The following is a 20,409-nucleotide window of genomic DNA, read 5'->3' as shown; positions in this document are numbered from 1 at the left end:
TCAGTCACAGACTTGTTATTTTGGTTTAAAATATAATTCAGTCCTCATACCTGCCGAGAAACTCTCATCAAGGGGAAACACACTTCAATGTGTCTTGTACAGACAGAAAAACAGGAGCCCTAAAGCACCATTCCACCCTTGTCGGCTGAGCAGAAGGAGCCAGCTGTTGGAGGACTGCACCTGCAATCTGGGACCATAGATACACTTAAATAAACCTGCCTCTACCTTTCCCAATTCCCTGAGTGAAATCCTTTTGCCAGCAAAGTCAACATTGAAGTAATGCTTCTTCTATGAAACCCCTCTTTAATTTACAGGGAGCTCAAACTGCCAGCTCAGGATAGACCTGTAGCACACCAACAGAGCTTATTTCTGTCACCTTTGGTGACTTGTCCTTTATTTTAATAGCAAATGTTTTCTACTGGCATAGCACATGATAAAGAAAACCAAAAATGGGCTCCCAAATCCCCATCTAGGTGCCTGTTGAGGTTTCCCACAGACCTCAGCATGCCTGGCTCAGTGGGAGCAGAAGCACCTCTCTCCCCAGAAAGGACCTCTCAGTTTGGGAGAGCTTGTTCCACATGCACTGAGCCAAGGGCAATGAAAGCAAAGATTAGAAAACCAGATCAATAGGAACTCAGAGGACAACAAGAATTCACTCAGATCCATCCCAGTATTTCTAATCAAGGCCTCAGAAGTAAATACCAGAGTTTGGTAATCAATGGCTGTTGGTATATTGAAATTATTATTGATATTTTTAGGCTGTTTAAGATGCCGTCCAACATTCAGTGCAACGCCTCTCACACAGGGTTCCACCCAGACCAGACAAAGAACCATTTTAGTCCCCGCTCTCCTTCCAAATGTATTTTTCAGATCAGCTTCTCCTCAAAATTGTTTTGCTTGGCTGGAAATAATTACTCTCTGGCTGACCAACCCCCTGGCTGTTATTTACCCATATTACCATCCTCTGCATAAACAGAGCAAAAGTTCTCAGGGTTTTAGAGGTACCCATGCAGGTACTCTAAACTGCCCTTGCAGGCAAAGGACAACCACAGCCAGAGTCTCTGCAAATACCCTACAAATCCTCTAAATGATGACATTTTTCATCACTCCATCACTCCTCCTGCTTCAGAGCACTCCTGGGGTGTCCCCCAAGATCACAGTTTCATGAGCTCCCTAGCCATGTTCTGTAAATAAGTCCCCTGATACACAGAGGTTGCTCTATTTATCCAGAAATGTTACAGTGACCCTGCTTGTTGGCTAAAGAGGAAAATAAAGACGTAATATTTTTGTTATCTTAAGTGTTTAGGTTGTTTGCTAAATTGTTTTGTTAGTGATCAAATGCAAGGTTAAGTGACATTAACCAGAATAGAATAATAAGCACTGAGCCAACCAAAATATTCTCTGAAATAATAGCCAATAAAAGTATTAATAAATGCTCATGAAAAGATACACAAAGCTGTACAGGACCTATAAAAGCGGGTGAAAAGCAACTGCCCGAGAGACCCCTCGCGACCACCCCCCTCCCCCAGCGCCTGCGCAGAAGATTGAGAACTTTCTAGAACAAGAACCATGTAAGTCCTGAAGGGGCGTACCTGGAGGCAGGGATTAGCTTATAAAAGTCACGCCCTCCAGGGAACCACGCGCGCCCACCACTGGAGAATTGCCACGTCTGTCATCGTCATCGTGGGATCCAAGGGTGGTGATACTTTTCCTTTCTCTTTCCTCCTCTCTTTTCCTTTCCTTTTCTCGCTTCTCTCTCCCTCTACTCTTCACGGTAAAATGGGCTGAGCGAGAGGTGAGCGAATCGTTACAAGATTTGGTTAAAAGCTTGCAAGCGGAGCTGGAAGCTGAGCGGAAAAAACGGGTGTGAGCGGAAACAGCAGCGAATAGGTTGCAGAATCAGTTGCATGATGCTTTTGTCAGGGAGGATCTGGAGAGCAAGTGTGGGCACTCCAGCCTGTCTAAGGAATGTGAGCTAGTTGACAGGGGGGTAGCTGGCCACTACCCCTGGGAGGAAATGGAACAGGCAAAGTGCTAATGTGACGAGAGAACAGCTCCTCAACTTCACCCACTTCTTAAAACGGAATTTCAATATGAAGGGGGTGCTGATGCCGCGCTGGAAATTGTAACGAAAGAAATACCCTATAGTGCAACTGAATTGGCAAAATTACAACAAAGATATAGTAGGCTCCCTAGAGAAACGGAGACGGAATATGTGTGGAGGGTCTCCCTCATGGGGGGACACACACACAGAATTAAACTTTCTGAGGAGGCGCAGGGATACTGGGGTCCAGGCGTGTTTCTAACCGTCCCCAACACTCGAGCCCCCTGGTCCCTCCCTCAAAGGGCGGCATACTGGGCTGGAGGGCTAGACCCCTTGGAACGGGGAGATCCGGTGACCATCCCCACTCCGGGACTGGATCAAATTACTGAGAGCGTGCAGAAAGCCACCTGCCTCCAGCTCGTGCATGACAGGCAGTTAATACCCCATCCACCCTCCCCGATGTTGCTAAAAGCTGACCCCAATTGAATGAAACCCCTGATAAAAGGCCTTCCTGATCCCCTAAAGCTATATGCCATACAAATCCAGGACCGCCAAAGGGCAGCGCTCCCAATTCAGGAGCGTTTAACAGAAATGCTAACACCAGGGAGAAACCAAACACGGTCCACTCCAGTGGAATTCCCCCTCACCTGGGGAGGGGTTGCGCAGGAGCTGATCAATTATAGCCGCAACGTGGGAATCTCCGGAGGGGAACAAAGGGGTAAAGCTGCGGTTAGGAGAACGGGATTAGACAATCGGCCTTTAAAAGGCCTACCCGTCGGAAGACCTCCTGATAATCCCTTCCTTTTAAAACCGGTCCAAAAAGGGACCGAGTTTTCCTTTTCTTTTGCAGGGGGAGAACCAGACCGTCGCCTGCTAAAGCGTACCGACCTCGTCGGAGGAGCGTCGGACCTCGATGAATACTGCCAATGTTGTAATAATAGTCCTAATATGTATTTAAGATTTTTCATATGGACGGTGGTCCTCCTCTCCTCCAGGAAAGGAGGACACGGGGGGAGTGGAAACCATATTCCTTAGAAGCTTGTGTGGGAACTAATTCATGTGTTTACTAGAATCTGGAGTAGAACTGACCAAGGGATATGTGTTGCCCTTCCCCAGTCAACCGAACAAGGATTGAGATTTGGTGGTGGTGATGGTTGTGGGTTTTGTTGCAATATTATGTATAACTTGGAAAAGTTCTTAACTATGACACTGGTCCTGGGGACCCCCCTGAGACCTGGCTCTTGGAGAGAGTAAGGGTTCTGATAAGGGACATGTGTATTTGTTGGGGTTATCCTTCCTGCGGATATAGAAACCGGGATGTTCTGTGCAACAAGACTTATGGCAGAGTCAAGTATTGTGGCATACCCCGTACACACTACCCTTTGCAGAGCCTGCCGCTCACTGCAAAACCTGACATACCTGTAAAATTAGCATATCCCCGGCCCCCTTGGGACTCATTTGGGGATGTTCTAACGGGAAATTTTATTCCTGCTTAACATTGAAGTATCACGCTGGTCTGAAATGTGGATTAGTCATCCCATCCTTATGCCCATCTCGTGTTTTCAGTTTCACCGCCCCTCCCTGGTGAGTGTGCTGGGAAGTGGCAGAAGCCCCGAAAAACTCGATGCTGAATTTAAGTGATGGAAAATGTTGTATAACATTGTCCATCTCACAACTCCAGTACTACTGCACTCTGCTACTGCACTCTACTACTACTACACTCACAATGTCAGTACTACTATAGAGGCAGCACGGACCAAAAGGAAAGAAATTGCTGACCAAGCTGCTGAATTATTTCGATCACTCCAACCGAAAGACTGTTTTGATGGGCATGCACCCGGATCTTGGTTCACTTCCCTCCTACAATCCTGGGGACTCACAGGGTGGGGGAAATGGTTAATGCAAATTGGAATAACCCTGTTGGCTGGATTCCTGTTCCTTATGACTGGCATAGCTATTGTTTAATGTATGATTACCCATCTGCTTGTTTCTGCTTTCATTCTCTTTTCTCCTGCTGTTCACTATGTTCATATCACCACCCTGGAAGACAAAATCAAGGACCCTCTGCCAACTCTCGTTGAAAATGTACGATATTGCAAACTATCTCTTCTCAATCTTCTCTATGTGAAAATCGTCGCCCTGGATGAAGATTATATAGACGTTTGAGCCACGGGGTGGTGTGAGAGACTGAAAGAGTTAATGTCTCAAACATTGTGGTGAGGCGAGGCGCTATTTGCATGGCGACGGCAGATCGGCAAGCACAGGGTGGGGGAGAATGAGAGTGGGACGTGGAGAGCACGTAGGAGGATGCACAGTTCCGGGTTCCGCCGGACCTTACCATATACGGCCAGAGATCACACAGAGCTGATCTGAGGAAGGGGCTTGTGACCACCTGAGAGACCCCTTGCGACCACCCCCAGCGCCTGCGCAGAAGATTGAGAACTTTCTAGAACAAGAACCATGTAAGTCCTGAAGGGGCGTACCTGGAGGCAGGGATTAGCCTATAAAAGACACGCCCCCCAGGGAACCACGCACGCCCACCACTGGAGGATTGCCACGTCTGTCATCATCATCGTGGGATCCAAGGGTGGTGATACTTTTTCTTTCTCTTTCCTCCTCTCTTCTCCTTTCCTTTTCTTGCTTCTCTCTTCCTCTACTCTTCCAATATATGCAAGTTTGGGATAAATTGTGACGGGTTGCCCAGAAAATAGCTCCATTGCCAAATTGCCTTTGTTTGTTCGTTAGGCTTGCCAGTTTGTTAAGTTTGTCCATTCGTGGAATTCGCCAGTTAATAAAGTTGCTGGCCAGCCTGTTCTTCTGAGTCATTGTCGTGACTCTACCGACCACGCGGCTCTGCTGAGCAGAGATCGGCTTTTGTCGGTACACAAACCATCGGGGAATCAAAAAGATTCACCCCTCTCACAACCCACCGAGTGGGATGAGACAGGAGGTTTAGATTGGATATTAGGAAAAATGTCTTCACCGAAAGGGTTGTCAAGCATTGGAACAGGCTGCCCAGGGAGGTGGTTGAGTCACCATCCCTGGAGGTATTTAAAAGATGTGTGGATATGGTGCTTAGGGACATGGTTTAGTGGTGGACTTGGTAGTGTTAGGTTAATGGTTGGACTCAATGATCTTAAGGGTCTTTTCCAACCTAAATGATTTTATGATTCACCCATCCCAAGGGTAGGGAGGGAGAAGAAAGCAGCACTGCAATGGAAGTCAAATTAAATGCACTAATACGTTAGGAAACATTCACTACGTGGTTAAGGATCACTTTATTTCTTCACTAACGAGGCCTTTATTTTATTTAATTACATTGAATCATTTCAACAAGTAATTTGTCAATAGAAAGTGCCTTGCTGATGAGCAGCAGGAGGCGAGGCTGGGCAGCAAGCACTGGCTGAAGAGGAAGATCAATAGCTGCAGTGCAGCTTAGGACAACGTAAAGAGCTTTGTTTAGGCTTCTTTTCATTCATCTAAAAAGCAGCTTGGTACTAATTTTTTTCATGATCAATAAATATCCAAGTTAAACAAATCTCTTGAAATCCAGCTTAATACCAAATGTTTGCAAGAACAAAGGGCTGTGCTGTGAAGCCACAACCTCAGACTGTAGTACTAAGTATTTTGAAACTTTTTTATGAAATATCCCTATGCAGCTGAAGTCTGGGGTCCTACAGTAGGACTGAATGTCACCTAATACACATAAAAATAATCTGTAAACATATAGTTGAGATCTTAAAGGGGGTTCAAACCCCGCCGACCTCTCTGGAATCAGATACTCCCAAATTCCTCGAGGCTGTGAGCCTCAATGACGATGTAAGATGCTCATGGCTTTCACTAGCTTTCCATCCCCCTAAAACACCTTTCTAAGCATACGCTCAGCCACGTCTTAAAGCATATTCTCTGCAGTAGGCACATTTCTGCCAGACAACCTAGTCATTACACTCATAGGTTGGATTTGCTTAAGAGAGGGCAAAATCCAACCTGCCCATGAGCAATGTTGAGAAAGTCCAAAAGGAAATTTTAAGCTCTCAGGTATAAAACTTTCGAAAGCGGGAGCTGGCTTTTCACAACAGCTCAGCTGCCACCCTCATACCAACAGAGATTGCCAGCTTTATGTGGGAGCAGTTCCCCCCCAAAATAGAAATCTTGTCATTTTGGATCTACCTTAAAAAAGCTGTGTCATTTTTGATGTTTCAAAGAAGCAATTTTTCAGAAATTAGCACTTCAGAATTGCAAAATGATCCAAAATCAAATATGTAAAACACTCAAAACTGTATTCTGTAATTTTTGCATGACTTTCCAGAAAGAGTTTATTGGTTGCATAAGACAGACACATGGTAACAAGACACATGCAGGAATCTCTTCCTGCAGAAGCAGAGAGAGGTCAGCCTCACACTTACATTAACACATCTCCAAGATCCCTAGATCCAGCACCAGCCACACAGTGACCTTCAGACCAGTTGCTATCTCTGAACTCTTCCTCAGTGGGTTTCAAATACCCAATTTTTTCTTTCAAACCAGTGTGCAAGAGTAGAAAGACACGGATCCTCTAAAGACATCTGATCCCTTTTAATACTGCCATGCTGCAGCATTACGTGTGAAGCTTAGCTACTCACAGGATAATTTAAGAGACCATGGAAAAGTGCAATGCACTGCTCAGAGTTTCTCTTTCTAAAAGGGTAATGATGCTACAATAACATAAACATTTATAGTGTATTACTAATGAACCATAAAGAGACAAATGGATTATTAATGTATTAATTCTCTTTCAAACTTAACTTCACACACACAGTAGCTATTTATTTTTCAGCATTTTCTTACACAACTGGAACATAATTAAATCAAATTCTGTTCATGTAGATACTGTAACACAAAATGGGGTGGATTTTGTACTGATTTAAATTTATGAGTTTGTCCAAGGCATAAATCCCCCAAACCAACACACAGACTCTGCTATTATGGATATAAAAGTCAGCAATGGCTTTGTACTCACACTGTTGGGCCAGGGTAGGAACCAGCCTAACTTGTACATCTAATTTCTACATAAATTTTAGGTGCCCACACAGCCATTCTCCTAGTTAAAGAGCCTAAAAGCCCTGGGCAGGCCATGGAGAGAGGCAGATGAAAGCCTCTGAATATGTTGCCGCTTTGGCACTTGAATTTCAGCAGGTAAGATGTCTGCCTGGTGGTTCTCAGAAGCATCCTTCTTTGATTGTATGGGGAACATAAGGCTTTGCATTAGGAAAGAAAATGTAGAGGGAAAGACAGGCTTGTAGAAAGAGGCAGACTGGATCTCTTCCCATGATGGACAGAAACTCCAGCCTTTACATCAGAGAAGAACGGAGTAATTCTCAAGTGACTTCTTAGGTATTTATTTTAATTTATCTAATTTTAATGAAGGATACCGAAGGGTAACACACTGCCTGTTTTTATGCAGCAACTGTGCCTCTATGCCTAACTTCGAAGACCATTCTCCTTAGGCTTTCTTACATTCAGGAGAGAGAAATACTTTTAATTACTCTCATGGTACCTAGACTAGGCCCCTGCTTTGATTTACAGCATCACAGAATGGCTGAGGTTGGAAGGCATCTCTTGGCGATCATTTAGTCCAACCCCCTGCTCAAATTGGGGTCAGCCAGAGCAGGTTGCTCAGGGCTGCATCCAGTCAGGTTTTGAGCATCTCCAAGGATGGAGACTCCACAACCTCCCTGAGCAACCTGTGCCAGTGTTTGATCACCCGCACTTGAGCTTTCATGAAATTCCTGTGGGCTCATTCCTCCAGCCTGTTGAGGTCCCTCTGAACGGCAGCACAACTCTCTGGTCTATCAACTACTCCTCCCAGTTTTATATCATCTGCAAACTTGCTGAGGGTGCGCTCTGTCCCATCATCCAAGTCATTGATGAAGATGTTAAACAGCACTGACCCCCGTGAGTCTCCCAATTGCTCTGAATTGCTGCATCTGTTGTTTTGCTGTTGACTGTCTCATAGCAGGGGAAACTTGCCTTCTACCTTAGGTGCCAAAATTATGTGATGTGAATACTGCCCACAAAGTTCATGAAAGAAGACGGACTGGGGTAAAACACCCCTTTGCTCATCATGCAGGAAATACTGTATGGTAGAGCCATCCACAGAGCCGTGGAGACTTGGGGAACCCACATCCATCTGAAGGACTCAGGCTTCTCAGCACCAACATGTTTTGAAATGGCTTGCTCATTGGAGGAGAAATTTAGCATTTAAACCTCCTCTACATTTAAACCTCATTTAGCATTTAAACCTCCTCTACATGTGAGAGGTGAATAGGCCCACTTAGGTCTGCATGCCTTTAGGGACACAGATATCAAGAAAGACCTCAATGCTATGATGATCACCATTTTCTGCTGGCCATTTTCTGCTGTCTGTTGGACTCCCCTGAGCATCCACAGTAGTTACACTACAAATGTTACCTCCCTACCTCATCCTCTCCCGTCTGTCTTGTTCTCAATACATGTCCTGCCCATTTTGAGAACCAACATGATGAAGTGCCCTAGTTCCAGTCTTAAACTGTTTATTCTTCTATTCTAAATTATGTTAAAGAAACTGAAGAATTTTGTCCCTCAACTTTTAAAAGTCACATTTGATAAATAATTGATAAAATCCAACATTCCTATTTATGGAGTATCCTTCTAAGCAGTAGATGTTTTAAGCACCTTACAGTTCCAGGCTGAAACCCTTCTTAGCTTAAACATAGTAAATAACTTGCCTATAAAGTCAAATACTCCATTTTAAATATTAGCAGCTGGTAGCATCAGCATATGTTGACTTTATTATGGATTATTCTCATGTGGCACAAATAGCAAGAATTGTAGAGTTTAAAAGTAAAAGCTCCAAATTAATCTTTAAATGCTTTAACCAAATATCAAGGCTTTTTCTGCAAAAGTCTAAATAAAATTTTTATCCATGCTTAGAAGCTCATGCAAATGTATTCAAAATGTATTCTCTGGATCTCTTACCATGGCAGATTGGAAGCTGCTAAAACAAATACAAGATCATCAGATCGGGCCAAGCCATCCATCTGCACCAGTGTCGTGGTTTAGCCCCAGCCAGCAACTAAGCACCATGCAGCCGCTCGCTCACTCCCCCTCAGTGGGATGGGGAAGAGACTCGGAAGAGCAAAAGTAAGAAAACTTGAGGGTTGAGATAAAAACAGTTTAATAGGTAAAGCAAAAGCCGCGCACGCAAGCAAAGCAAAGCAAGGAATTAATTCACTACTTCCCATGGGCAGGCAGGTGTTCAGCCATCTCCAGGGAAGCAGGGCTCCATCATGCGTAACGGTTCCTTGGGAAGACAAACGCCATCACTCCAAATGTCCCCCCTTCCTTCTTCTTCCCCAGCTTTATATACTGAGCATGACGTCATGTGGTATGGAATAGCCCTTTGGTCAGTTTGGATCAACTATCCTGGCTGTGTCCCCTCCCAGCTTCTTCTGCACCTGGCAGAGCACGGGAAGCTGAAAAGTCCTTGACTAGTACAGCAACAACTAAAACATCTCTGTATTATCAACATTGTCTTCAGCACAAATCCAAAACATAGCCCCATACCAGCCACTATAAAGAAAATTAACTCTATCTCAACTGAAACCAGGACAGTATCCACCCCTTATTCCATACCATTTACGTCATGCTCAAGTCTCACACGATCCAATACATTCTCATTACCCACCATCGCCCTTCCCATCCTTTGATATAATACACACATATCATTCCCTTAGTCTATGGACCACCCCTACAAAATATTTGTAAAATGTCCATAAATGTCCACAAATGTCCACAAAATGTCCACTGAGTTCATTTAGTCCATGACTTTGGGCTCCATCTGTTATGGTTGTTACTCAGGACAGGAGAGGTGGTGTGTTGCTTGGAGTTATTGGGCACCAAAGACAGCTCAGGTCAGGTCACTGCTGCACTTGCACTGCTTCTTGTAAGGCTTCTCCTCCATTGGTTCAGGTGGTTCCGGCTGTAGTAATTCCTATAACATGCAACTCAAATCATGGGTTACAACAATTTAAAGGTATATCTATTACAATGTCCACCCCTGGTCCTTTTGGGCCAGGATATAGGGTTTAACATTGCAATGAACTCCTCCCCTTGCTCCTAGCCTGGCTAGCAACAAGGGGTTCCTGCTATAGTAATTCCCACAACATGCAACTCAAATCCCGGGATACAACAATTTAAAGGTATTTCCATTACAATCTCCACCCCTGGTCCCTTTGGACAGACCATCAGGTTTAACATTGCAATGAAGTCCTCCCCTTGCCCCTGCTCCAGCTTGGACTTATCCACAGAATGCAGTACCTTCAGAAGTAAACTTGCTCTAACATGGCCTCATGCACAGCCACTGATGCTTCAAGGTATACCTGCTGCAGCATGGACTTCGTCCACAGCCACAGATGCTTCGAGGCGCACCTTATCCAGCATGGACTTATCCTTGGACCACAATCCCTTCAGAGCTATACCTGCTGTGGCACAGACATAACCATGGCCACAGACATTTCAAGGTATACCTGCTCTGGCATGGGCTAATCCATGGGCACAGACGCTTTGGGGTGTCCTGCTCCCATGTGGATTCATCCACAGGTCACAGTCCCTTTGACTCGAGTTCACACCAGAGTTCCAGCCTGTCCAGTACAGCAGCACAGAAACAGCAGCAATGCCCTGGCCATCTGCCAGCCCAGGCGCATGGCCATTGCTGTTATCAAAATGTTCCCAGGCACAGCAGAGTAAGGTGATAAGCAGTACAGCAGCACGGCAAGCAGTGAAAGCAAAAAGCAGCCACTAACGAGCCCTAGAATCTAATATACAGTAAGGCAAGCAAGCCCCATGGCAAGCAGAGAAGCCTGCTGATTAATAGCTAAACAGCAATAACAGCTATAAATTCTATCATCTGGCACATTCCAATCAAATCTGTCATTATCTCAAACCCTTCGTGCCCCACGTTGGGCGCCAAAAAGGACTGTCGTGGTTTAGCCCCAGCCGGCAACTAAGCACCACGCAGCCGCTCGCTCACTCTATCTCAACTGAAACCAGGACAACCAGTAATTCTGTTTTCATCCATCGACTTCCTTCATGTTCACCACTACCAATATTCAGAGAAATATTATTTGCTCAGTGTATTAAAGTAATCATCTTTATTTATACAGTGTCATTCACAGCAACTGAGCCCTTGTCACAGTTCTGCCCCAGTTCAAAGCATGATTAAGCTCCATTAGCTAACATCTAAGCATTAAAACCAAGCTTTCTAATGATTACTTAAATGGACTCTTTTCAGTGCATTAAAGTGAGGAGAATTCACTATTACTGAATCCAAAGAAATTTTTTTTTTCCTTCACATTAATCTCCACGCAACGTTGACGTATACTGGAAAACAGCTAAGGCTTTGATTGATTGATCTATATAAGAGAATTTTTATAATGTGATAGTTGCCATTAAATAACTAACACTCCTACCTATTCGGGACAACTACTGGCATTTTTCTGTGAGTGAATGTTAAGTGGCCACAAGAAGATACACCTACTATTGAATTCAATATTTTGCAAAATGTTCTATCAAAAGCAAACAGAAAAATATGCCATATTGAAATGAATTTAAAAATGGGGCAGAGACCACACAGAAAGGATCCTTCCTCAAAAAGAGAAGGGGAACTTAAGCAAAGTGCTAAGAATTCTGGCCCTGATCCAGGTAACCAATTTTGCAGGAAACCAATTTGAACTCTTGGTCCCAGATGTGGAGTTCTTGGAAACTCCTAGATCAAACCCAGAAAAAACATCAGGGCCTTAGATGGTAAGAGCTAAAATTCAGGTTTAATGGCTTATTTCTGCAAAGGCATCCACACATCGGTGCCAAGTCAATATTTAATAAGGATATGTAAAAATAACTACATAATCTTAGAGAAAAATCCTTATTAAAATATATAATCCAGTAATGTTAATGAGAGCTTTTAAAAGTATATATGAAGGCAGAATTTGGCCCATAATTTATAGCTATTAACTGACAATTATTACAAGTTGTATCTTTACGATATGGCATATTCTATTTATAAATCTTTGTGAGCATATAATATACAGTACATAAAATCCACTGTAATGGGCTCCTAATGGTTCTAACAATATTTTTATATTTCTCCTGCTTCTTCCCCATCCCTAACCTTTTCAATATGTTTTTAACTATAAACTGTCTACACCATGGATGACAAGAATAACATCCTCCCATTCCTGCATCTGGAAGTCCTGACAATGCCACCAAAATTTGTCCCATTAATGAAAATGCCATTCCACTGTGTACACTCCATCTTACCCTGCTACGCCTAAGCCTGTCCAAAGTGTCACAAAATCAGCTGCTTCTTACTCGCCTCTAACAAGTCATCTCAAGTCATCTGTTGTTTCCCCCCCACTGCTTTTATTTCCACTTCAAAACCCTTATTTGAAAGTACAGCACCACTAGTTATACACTCTTGCACCTCCCTCCTTCTCACAGTCTTGCTGGACCCATAGTCCCTTGCTAATCTTCACACGACCTGTCTTTCACGCTTGCTTCTCTACTGATCTCATCTATTGTGAATGAAACAACCACTACATCTCACTCTTTAAATCCCCACAGCATATGCAACGCTTCCATGAAGCGGTACTTTCAGAGCTGATAGACATTCTGACAATAACACACTGTGAGGCTCCTATAGTTGACAACAGAACAAAAGAAAAATTGCTTAATAAAAAGTCAAGAAAATTACCATTATCACTTGAAGTAATTATAATGTCAATAAAATCTAAAAGACAAGTCTTTCAGGGGCCCAATCATGCTCTGGTTGAAGTTTATAGAGTAGCCTCAGACTTCAGTTTATCTAAGATTTGTTTCTAATGGGTACACTCTATGATTAACGTTAATATAATATAATATATATTATATATATTTTATATATATATATTATATAATGATATAATAATAATCTATTATGATTAGCGTGTCCAGAGAAGGGCAATGAAGCTGGTGAAGGCTCTGGAGCAGAAGTCTTATGAGGAGCGGCTGAGGGAGCTGGGATTGTTTAGCCTGGAGAAAAGGAGGGTGAGGGGAGACCTTATCGCTCTCTACAACTACCTGAAAGGAGGTTGTAGAGAGGTGGGGGTCGGTCTCTTCTCCCAGGTAACAAGTGATAGGACAAGAGGAAATGGCCTCAAGTTGCACCAGGGGAGGTTTAGCCTGGATATTAGGAAATTTTACTTCACTGAAAGGGTTATCAAGCATTGGAACAGGCTGCCCAGGGAGGTGGTTGAGTTGCCATCCCTGGAGGTATTTAAAAGACATTTGGATGAGGTGCTTAGGGACATGGTATAGTGGTGGTCTTGGTAGTGTTAGGTTTACGGTTGGAGTTGATGATCTTAAAGGTCTTTTCCAACCTATACGATTCTGTGATTCTGTGATTAAACATTGGTCAGCACCTGAACACACACACACTATTGAAAAGATGCAGTAAAAGGGGGACAAATATTCTCCTAAAGCCATAGGAAGTGCTCTCATCAGTTACCCAGAAGCAGTGCCTCTGACTCATAACTGACTCCAGCTCATCCAAGAAAATTGTGGAAGGAGCATGGTACCAGGCAAGCTCAAATAACACCTGTTTAGAGAGAAAAGTAAATGTGAAAGAAAAGATAAACTAACACAAAAAAGCATTAAGGGCCACTGGCACAGAAGATAAATAACAGTAGCCACATTTCAAACTTCTAGGAAAAAAAGGGATATCTGCTGGGAAAAAGCTCTGGATAGGCTAAGGGTCCCTGAATCCTCTCAAATTCTGAAAGGTTTGTAAAGGAGATATAAAGAACACAGGCTTGTAATCCTGTCTTTATATGTAAATCTTTCTGGCTAAATCCTATCAGAGTACCCTGCAAATAATGGGATAGAAGAAAATGATCCATCAGAGGATTCTGGGAACTCCTAAATTGTTATCAGAGATTAAACATCCGTCTTTTGTTGTTGCTCCATTTTTAGTTTTTTAAATAAGGATTTGAGAAAAAAAAAATTAAAAATCAGCTGAACCATAATGAAAGAAAATGGACTGATTCTCTTGATAAGAATCAAGCAGTTCTTATGTTTTTCCTCATGAAAACAAACATAAACTGCTTGAATAATCAAGATTAAAAAATGGAATATTAAGCTGACACAAAAAATCTGGGTCTGCCCTTTGGAGAAAGAAGTTTCATCTATTTTTCTGTAAACATGGAGAGGCTTATATTAGCAGTAAGAACATATTGTTGGTTCTTCTTTGGTGAAGTATTCTTTGAGTTTTTAAATAAATATAATGAATAATATGTATTAATCCAGCACTTTTTAATCTGAACACTTAAAAAAAAACAAATTTCAAAATATATATATTATTTTCTACACTTTGGATATGAAGCACAGGGTTTAAATTATTTGCCCAGAGTCACAAGTAATCCATGACAAGTCTACAATTTTACTACAAATCTAAAATATAAAATCACACCAATACAGCTGAGAACTGAGGAAAACAGGATGAGTGGACATGCCTCCAAATGACCACAAAACCCACATATACTTCACAAAACTTCAGAAAACTCCTGCACCAGCCTCATGTGACTTTAGGATATAAATTCACACAATACTTTTCTTAGAGCTGTCCCAATCCACAATCTTACTAAATTTCTGGATTCTGCCAAAAACTCAACTAAGGGTGAAATGCCACAAATTCAATATAATTGCAAATGCTGCAGCATGTTCACAAAAACCCTTCTGGATAGTGGTGTCAAAAAACAGACTGTCCCATTCCTACTCCTGCCAGAAGGGAAACTTCTAGGAAGCTACTGAGACAGATGTCAAGAGGATCAATAACATAGGAGGTGAATGTCAGAAGAAAAATGTGCCATTTTAAAGGACAAAGGACACATGAAGAATAATTATGTTGCAGACATTGCCTAAATTTCAAGAGAGATTAACAATGCTTGTAATGCCATTCGCCGAGTGGAATCTGTTACGATTATTCCTTTTCAAGAGCTCTGCATCTATGCAAAGCGTAGCCTAAGAGATGAGCGTAAAGGAAGGCTAAGAGCTTGTGGATTTCTTACACTGAAATGGTAGACATTACGGAGAGATTAGGATGGGCATCTTAGGGCAAGGATGCTACACCTGAATCCCTGAAATTTTTTGTACCACAGTTGAGCCACGAATGCTACTTGCTAGTCTATATGCAAAAATACATTTACCCATTTACCATCAAACTAACTTCCTTAAAACAACATTACATCTGTGTTTGACTGTAAGATCTTTGTGACAAGGGAATTCTTTGCCAATTCTGTGCCCTGAAGACTAAGAATAGTAGCAAATTTGGGAATCTAAATAACATTTTGTAGGGAGACTAGGAGCCAACCCTTGCAGAAAGGATGTGAAGCGCTTTGAAGGGGTCACTAAGCAAACACTATTTTAGTTAGGAACTCTGCTTGCCTGTCTCTTATTCAGCGAGTCAAAAATCTTTGCTGCCTTCAGGACATCTGCTTCATCTTGCATTACAGAACTAAAATTCCACAGCAAGAATCCATTGTGAGGCTTCTGCAGAAGTGATGTTATTCCCATTTTAAGAACTAGATATGAACAGATTCACATGTTTTGTCCAAGACATGAAAGATTATGAGTATCAGAGGAATACAGAATCACAGAATCGTATAGGTTGGAAAAGACCTTTAAGATCATCGAGGCCAACCATAAACCTAACACTACCAAGACCACCACTACACCATGTCCCTAAGCACCTCATCCAAACGTCCTTTAAATACCTCCAGGGATGGCGACTCAACCACTTCCCTGGGCAGCCTGTTCCAATGCTTGATGACCCTTTCAGTGAAGAAAAATTTCCTAATATCCAGGCTAAACCTCCCCTGGTGCAACTTGAGGCCATTTCCTCTTGTCCTATCACTTGTTACCTGGGAGAAGAGACCGACCCCCACCTCTCTACAACCTCCTTTCAGGTAGTTGTAGAGAGCGATAAGGTCTCCCCTCAGCCTCCTTTTCTCCAGACTAAACAACCCCAGTTCCCTCAGCCGCTCCTCATAAGACTTCTGCTCCAGAGCCTTCACCAGCTTTGCTGCCCTTCTCTGGACACACTCCAGCACCTCAATGTCTCTCTTGTAGTGAGGGGCCCAAAAGTGAACACAGTATTCGAGGTGCGGCCTCACCAGTGCCGAGTACAGGGGCACGATCACTTCCCTAGTCCTGCTGGCCACGCTATTTTTGATACAAGCCAGGATGCCATTGGCTTTCTTGGCCACCTGGGCACGCTGCTGGCTCATATTCAGGCAGCTGTCAACCAACACCCCCAGGTCCTTCTCTGCCTGGCAGCTTTCCAGCCACTCTTCTCCAAGCCTGTAGTGTTGCATGGGGTTGCTGTGGCCCAAGTGCAGGACCTTGCACTTAGCCTTGTTGAACCCCATACAATTGGCCCCAGCCCATCGATCCAGCCTGTCCAGGTCCCTCTGCAGAGCCTTCCTACCCTCAAGCAGATCAACACTCCCACACAACTTGGTGTCATCTGCAAACTTACTGAGGGTGCACTCGATCCCTTCGTCCAGATCATTGATAAAGATATTAAACAGAACTGGCCCCAACACAGAGCCCTGGGGAACACCGCTTGTGACCGGCCGCCAACTGGAGTAAACTCCATTCACCACCACTCTCTGGGCCCGGCCATCCAGCCAGTTCTTTACCCAGCAAAGAGTACACCCGTCCAAGCCATGAGCAGCCAGTTTCTCCAGGAGAATGCTGTGGGAAACCGTGTCAAAGGCTTTACTGAAGTCTAGATAGACAACATCCACAGCCTTTCCCTCATCCATTAGGCGGGTCACCTTGTCATAGAAGGAGATCAGGTTGGTCAAGCAGGACCTGCCTTTCCTGAACCCATGCTGGCTGGGCTTGATCCCTTGGTTATCCTCTACATGCCGTGTGATAGCACTCAGGATGATCTGCTCCATCAGCTTTCCCGGTAGCGAGGTCAGGCTGACAGGCCTGTAGTTCCCCGGGTCCTCCTTCTGGCCCTTCTTGTAGATGGGTGTCACATTCGCTAATCTCCAGTCAGCAGGGACCTCCCCAGTTAGCCAGGACTGCTGGTAAATGATGGAAAGGGGCTTGGTGAGCACTTCTGCCAGCTCCTTCAGTACTCTCGGGTGGATCCCATCCGGCCCCATAGACTTGTGAGTGTCTAAGTGGTGTAGCAGGTCACTAACCATTTCCCCCTGGATTATGGGGGCTCCATTCTGGTCCCCGTCCCTATCTTCCAACTCAGGGGACTGGGTACCCAGAGAACAATTGGCCCTGCTATTAAAGACTGAGGCAAAGAAGGCATTAAGTACCTCAGCCTTTTCCTCATCCTTGGTCACTGTGTTCCCTCCCCCGTCTACTAGGGGCTGGAGATTCTCCTTAGCTCTCCTTTTGCTGCTAATGTATTTGAAGAAGTGTTTTTTGTTGTCTTTTACAGCAGCAGGCAGATTGAGCTCTAGCGCAGCTTTGGCCCTTCTAGTTTTCTCCCTGCACAACCTTGCTACACCTTTGTAGTCCTCCTGAGTTGCCTGCCCCTTCTTCCAGAGGTCGTAGACTCTCCTCTTTTTCCTGAGTTCTAGCTAGAGCTCTCTAGTCAGCCAGGCCAGTCTTCTTCCCCGCCAGCTCGTCTTTCGGCACCTGGGGACAGCCTGCTCTTGTGCCTTTAGGACTTCCTCCTTAAAGAATGTCCAGCCTTCCTGGACTCCTTTGCCCATAAGGGCTGCCTCCCAGGGGACTCTCTCGACCAGTCTCCTAGACAGGCCAAAGTCTGCCCTCTGGAAGTCTAAGGTGGCAGTTTTGCTGACCCCCCTCGTCACTTCTCCATGAATCAAAAACTCTATCATTTCGTGATCACTCTGCCCAAGACAGCCTCCAACCATCACATGGCTCACAAGTCCTTCTCTGTTCGTGAACAAGAGGTCCAGCGGGGCACCTTCCCTAGTTGGCATACATCGCATCCTGTTAGTAAAACTTTTTCTGCACTAGGATAATAACCTCTGGCAAAGTAAAAGAATCAACTCAGTTATAAAGTAAGAGTGCTATTAAGTGATACAAACTGTATTATTTAACCCTAAGAACTATGGACCTCACAAGAGAAAAGCTTACACAGCAATCATTTCTACAGAACTGCTACATTGTGCCTTGCTTCCCCTCAAGCCCCTAGTTTCCCTAAAAGCATATACACCGCCAAATGTATATGCCAAGCAGATCTGTTTCTCAGATCTGTTTTCTGTTAGTTGGTTTTAGTAACCAGCTAACATATGAGGAGCTATCATGATATGAAGGTTCACCAAGCCTAATACATTGTCTCTGATGCTGGCAAGTATTGGATGTTTAAAAAAAAAAAAAGTATAAGCAATAGGAGTGACATGTTAGTTCATATTTACATCCACCAAAATCTGCAACCGAAGGACTTAGATAATTAAAATTACATCTTAGTCTTTGAGTTCAAACACCCTTTGAACATTCATTCTTCAGTGAATTTCTCTTACCTCTTTTTTGAACATGCTTATTCTTTAGTAATGAGTTCCACAGTTTATTCATGTGCAACGTGCAAATACTTTTGTTTTAAACTTGATGCTCAGTACATTTATGGCTGCACCTATTACTTATGTTATTACTTATGTTATAAGTAACAGTAGAAAAATTACTATTTACTCCACACTATTCAAGATTTTATACGCTGCAAAAAAAAGTGCAAGAAGCTCTGTAACAGAAAGAACATTTTCCCTTAAGCATCTATCAAAAGATAGTCGGTAATTAGTCTATGCCCTGAAGCACTCACTAAATTAATTTCATTTAATTCATCACATTTTCCAAATCTTATACGAATCTTTCCATTTGCCTTAGTAATACTGGGTGGCTTTGCATTCAAGACTAATTGTTCTGCAGAAAATACCATATCCTCAATACAAATACTTGGGATAAATTCTGCTCTCCAATAAAAACAGGCAGTCCCAGAGACCGAAGAAAAATTATGTGCTTATATCCAAGGGGAAAATATTATTTAACATAATTAGAAAAATTATTTATATAGAGTAGATTACACTTTCCCTTACTATTAACAGCAAATTAAGATGAATCAGATTTATGATACTAAGTAGAGACTTCCATAACTGTTTCCAAGTTAAATTAGATTGTGTTGAGTGTTGTGGTTTAGCCCCAGTCGACAATTAAGTACCACACAGCCACTCACTCACCCTTCCCCCACCCCAGTGGGATGGGGGAGAGAATCAGAAGAGCAAAAGTAAGAAAACTCGTGGGTTGAAATAAGAAGAGTTTAATAATTGGAATAATAATAATAAAAATCGTAAAGAAAGGAAAACGACAAGAGAGCAAGAGAGGAACAAAACCCAAGGGAAAAAACCAAGTGATACAACCGCTCACCACCCACCGACCGATGCCCAGCCAGTCCCCGAGCAGCAATTGCTACCCCCCGGCCAACTCCCCCCAGTTTCTGTACTGGGCATGACATCATATGGTATGGAATAGCCCTTTGGCCAGTTTGGATCAACTATCCTGGCTGTGCCCCCTCCCAGCTTCTTGTGCACCTGGCAGAGCATGGGGAGCTGAAAAGTCCTTGCCCAGTGTAAACACCACTTAGCAACAGCCAAAACATCAGCATGTTATCAATATTATTCTCATACTAAAATCCAAAACACAGCACTATACCAGCTACTAGGAAGAAAATTAACTCTGTCCCAGCCAAAACCAGGACAGCATCCACCCTCTTATTCTATACCATCTACGTCATGCCCAGGTTCTACCATTTCCAATACATTCCAATTAATCACCACCACTTTCCCTGTCTTTTGATATATACACACAGATATCATTCCCTTGGTCTATGGGCCATCCTTCTAAAATGTCCGTTAAGTTCATTTAGTCCATGACTTTGAGCTCCATCTGTCATAACAGTCCTTCAGGGCAGAAGAGATGGTGTGTGGTGTTGGATTGTTGCATGCTGAAGCCAGTTCTGGTTCCATCACTGCTGCACTTTGCTTGGTTTTGTCAAAGTTCATTCTTCACTAATCTGGGAGATTCTCACTGAAATACCATTGATATGGCATATAGCCACCATAAAAGAGATGACATACAGTATTATATAGCAGTTAACATCATACCATTTAGTTCATTGGCTATTCTCACCCAAAATCAAATCCCCTTGAGGTACACATCTGACTTCCCCACACTTTCGCATTACCCACCAAGTGCACCCGGGTCCTTGAGCAAAAGCAATCCCACGAATGGGCTTGCCTTTGCCTGAGGCAGGAGTAACCCAGACT

At 43.5% G+C, this 20,409-nt stretch overlaps 2 protein-coding genes across 7 annotated transcripts in view; one reads left to right on the top strand and one right to left on the bottom strand.

Moving 5' to 3' along the window:
• The window catches only part of LOC142402892 (katanin p60 ATPase-containing subunit A-like 2), a 29,322-nt gene that overhangs the window by 3,261 nt on the left and 5,652 nt on the right, over window positions 1–20,409 (bottom strand). Inside the window, 4 exon segments of the mRNA XM_075488782.1 lie at window positions 9,041–9,115; window positions 11,127–11,162; window positions 13,605–13,622; window positions 13,624–13,694. Of these exon segments, the coding sequence (XP_075344897.1) occupies window positions 9,041–9,115; window positions 11,127–11,162; window positions 13,605–13,622; window positions 13,624–13,694 (200 nt within the window).
• ST8SIA5 (ST8 alpha-N-acetyl-neuraminide alpha-2,8-sialyltransferase 5) overlaps window positions 4,617–20,409 on the top strand; it is a 185,726-nt gene continuing 169,933 nt past the window's right edge. For all 6 annotated transcript variants that reach the window (XM_075488809.1, XM_075488812.1, XM_075488811.1 and 3 more), the window contains exon 1: window positions 4,617–4,631. The gene's annotated coding sequence lies outside the window, so the exon portion shown is untranslated. The remainder of the gene's footprint in view (window positions 4,632–20,409) is intronic.

The sequence above is a fragment of the Mycteria americana genome (genome assembly GCF_035582795.1).
Source record: "Mycteria americana isolate JAX WOST 10 ecotype Jacksonville Zoo and Gardens chromosome Z unlocalized genomic scaffold, USCA_MyAme_1.0 Scaffold_18, whole genome shotgun sequence".
In the NCBI taxonomy this organism is placed as follows: domain Eukaryota; kingdom Metazoa; phylum Chordata; class Aves; order Ciconiiformes; family Ciconiidae; genus Mycteria; species Mycteria americana.
This window is presented reverse-complemented; position numbering and strand designations above follow the sequence as displayed.